We start from the raw sequence: 1412 nt of genomic DNA, 5'->3' as shown, positions 1-1412 counted from the left end.
TCCCTGCTCACATTCCTTTCCCCCCAGATCCAGGTGTTTATTTTGGACTGGGGTCTCACCCCCCGTCCCTGCTCACATTCCCCCCCGACCGAGGAGTTTATTTTGGGCTGGGGGCTCCTCTCCCCCGATTGAGGTGTTTATTTTGGGCTGGGGTCTCACCCCCGTCCCCGCTGCCCCCCCAGATCGTGGCGTTCAAGGAGGGCGAGCAGAAGGAGAAGGAGGGGATGCTGCGGCTCCGTCACGCCAACTCCCAGAAGGCGGCCCCGCCGCTGCCGGGCCCGGGGCCCCCGTCGTGCGTGTGCGGGCAGCCGGCAGGGCCGGGCATGCTGCAGTGCCAGCTCTGCCGGGACTGGTTCCACGGCTCCTGCGTGGCCTGGCCCCGCCTGGGCGCCCAGAAGCCGTCGCCGGCCTGGTGGGAGTGGGACGCCAAGTTCCTGTGCCCGCTGTGCCAGCGCTCGCGGCGCCCGCGCCTCGAGACCATCCTGGCGCTGCTGGTGGCCCTGCAGAAGCTGCCGGTGCGGCTGCCCGAGGGGGAGGCCCTGCAGTGCCTCACCGAGCGGGCCATCACCTGGCAGGACCGCGCCAGGCAGCTCCTGGCCTCCCCCGACGTGGCCGCGCCCCTGGAGCGCCTGGCGGCCCTGAGGCACCGTCTGCACGGGGACAGCGGGGACGGGGCGCTCCGGGAGAGCAGGGGCAACGAGCAGACCAAGGTTTGGGGGGGCTGGAGGGGGTTTTGGGGGCTCTGAGGGGGTTTGGGGTGCTGGCAGCCCTGTGGCACCACCTGCACAGGGGTGATGGGGATGGGGTGCTCTGGGAGAGCAGGGGCAACGAGCAGACCAAGGTTTGGGGGGTGTTTAGGGGGTTTGGGGGCTCTGAGGGGGTTTGGGGTGACTGGTGGGCCTGAGGTACCACCTGCACAGGGGAGATGGGGATGAGACGCTCCGGGAGAGCAGGGGCAACGAGCAGACCAAGGTTTGGGGGGTTTGGGGGCTCTGAGGGGGTTTGGGGTGACTGGCAGCCCTGCGGCACCACCTGCATGAGGACAGAACCCTGAGGGGGGCCCGGGGCAATGAGCAAACCAAGGTTTGGGGGGTGGAGGGGGTGTGGGGCAGATTTTGGCCCTCAGGGGAAGGTCCTGGGGTGGGTTTTGGGACTGGGGGAGGCCGAGTTTTCCCCCCAACACCTCCCTCCCCCCCCAGGTGTCGGTGGAGAACGGGGACGCCCCCAGCCCAGAGAAGAACGGCCCCCTGCCCTCGGGTGAGTGGGGCTGGGGGGCTTTGGGGGATCCCCCCGGGCCCTGTGCGGCCCCCTGAGCCCAGGGAGGGCTGGGGGGCTCCGGGGATCCCAGGGGAGTGTGGGGGGAGAAGGAGGGATCTGGTGGATCCCCGGTGAACCGGGGGGTGCTGGGGACC

General features: G+C 70.0%; 1 protein-coding gene across 1 annotated transcript; it reads left to right on the top strand.

The window, feature by feature from the left end:
* Window positions 1-96: 96 nt before the first annotated feature.
* On the top strand, window positions 97-1317 carry LOC113942545 (lysine-specific demethylase 5C-like; the record flags this gene model as incomplete). Its single annotated transcript, XM_027633653.1, has 2 exons — window positions 97-710; window positions 1200-1317. Coding segments are annotated over 2 exons (728 nt in total), but the record flags the coding sequence as incomplete, so codon positions are not given.
* Window positions 1318-1412: the final 95 nt, after the last annotated feature.

Source organism: Corapipo altera, unplaced genomic scaffold, assembly GCF_003945725.1.
Source record: "Corapipo altera isolate COAL_440 unplaced genomic scaffold, ASM394572v1 56657, whole genome shotgun sequence".
NCBI classification, from domain to species: domain Eukaryota; kingdom Metazoa; phylum Chordata; class Aves; order Passeriformes; family Pipridae; genus Corapipo; species Corapipo altera.
This window is presented reverse-complemented; position numbering and strand designations above follow the sequence as displayed.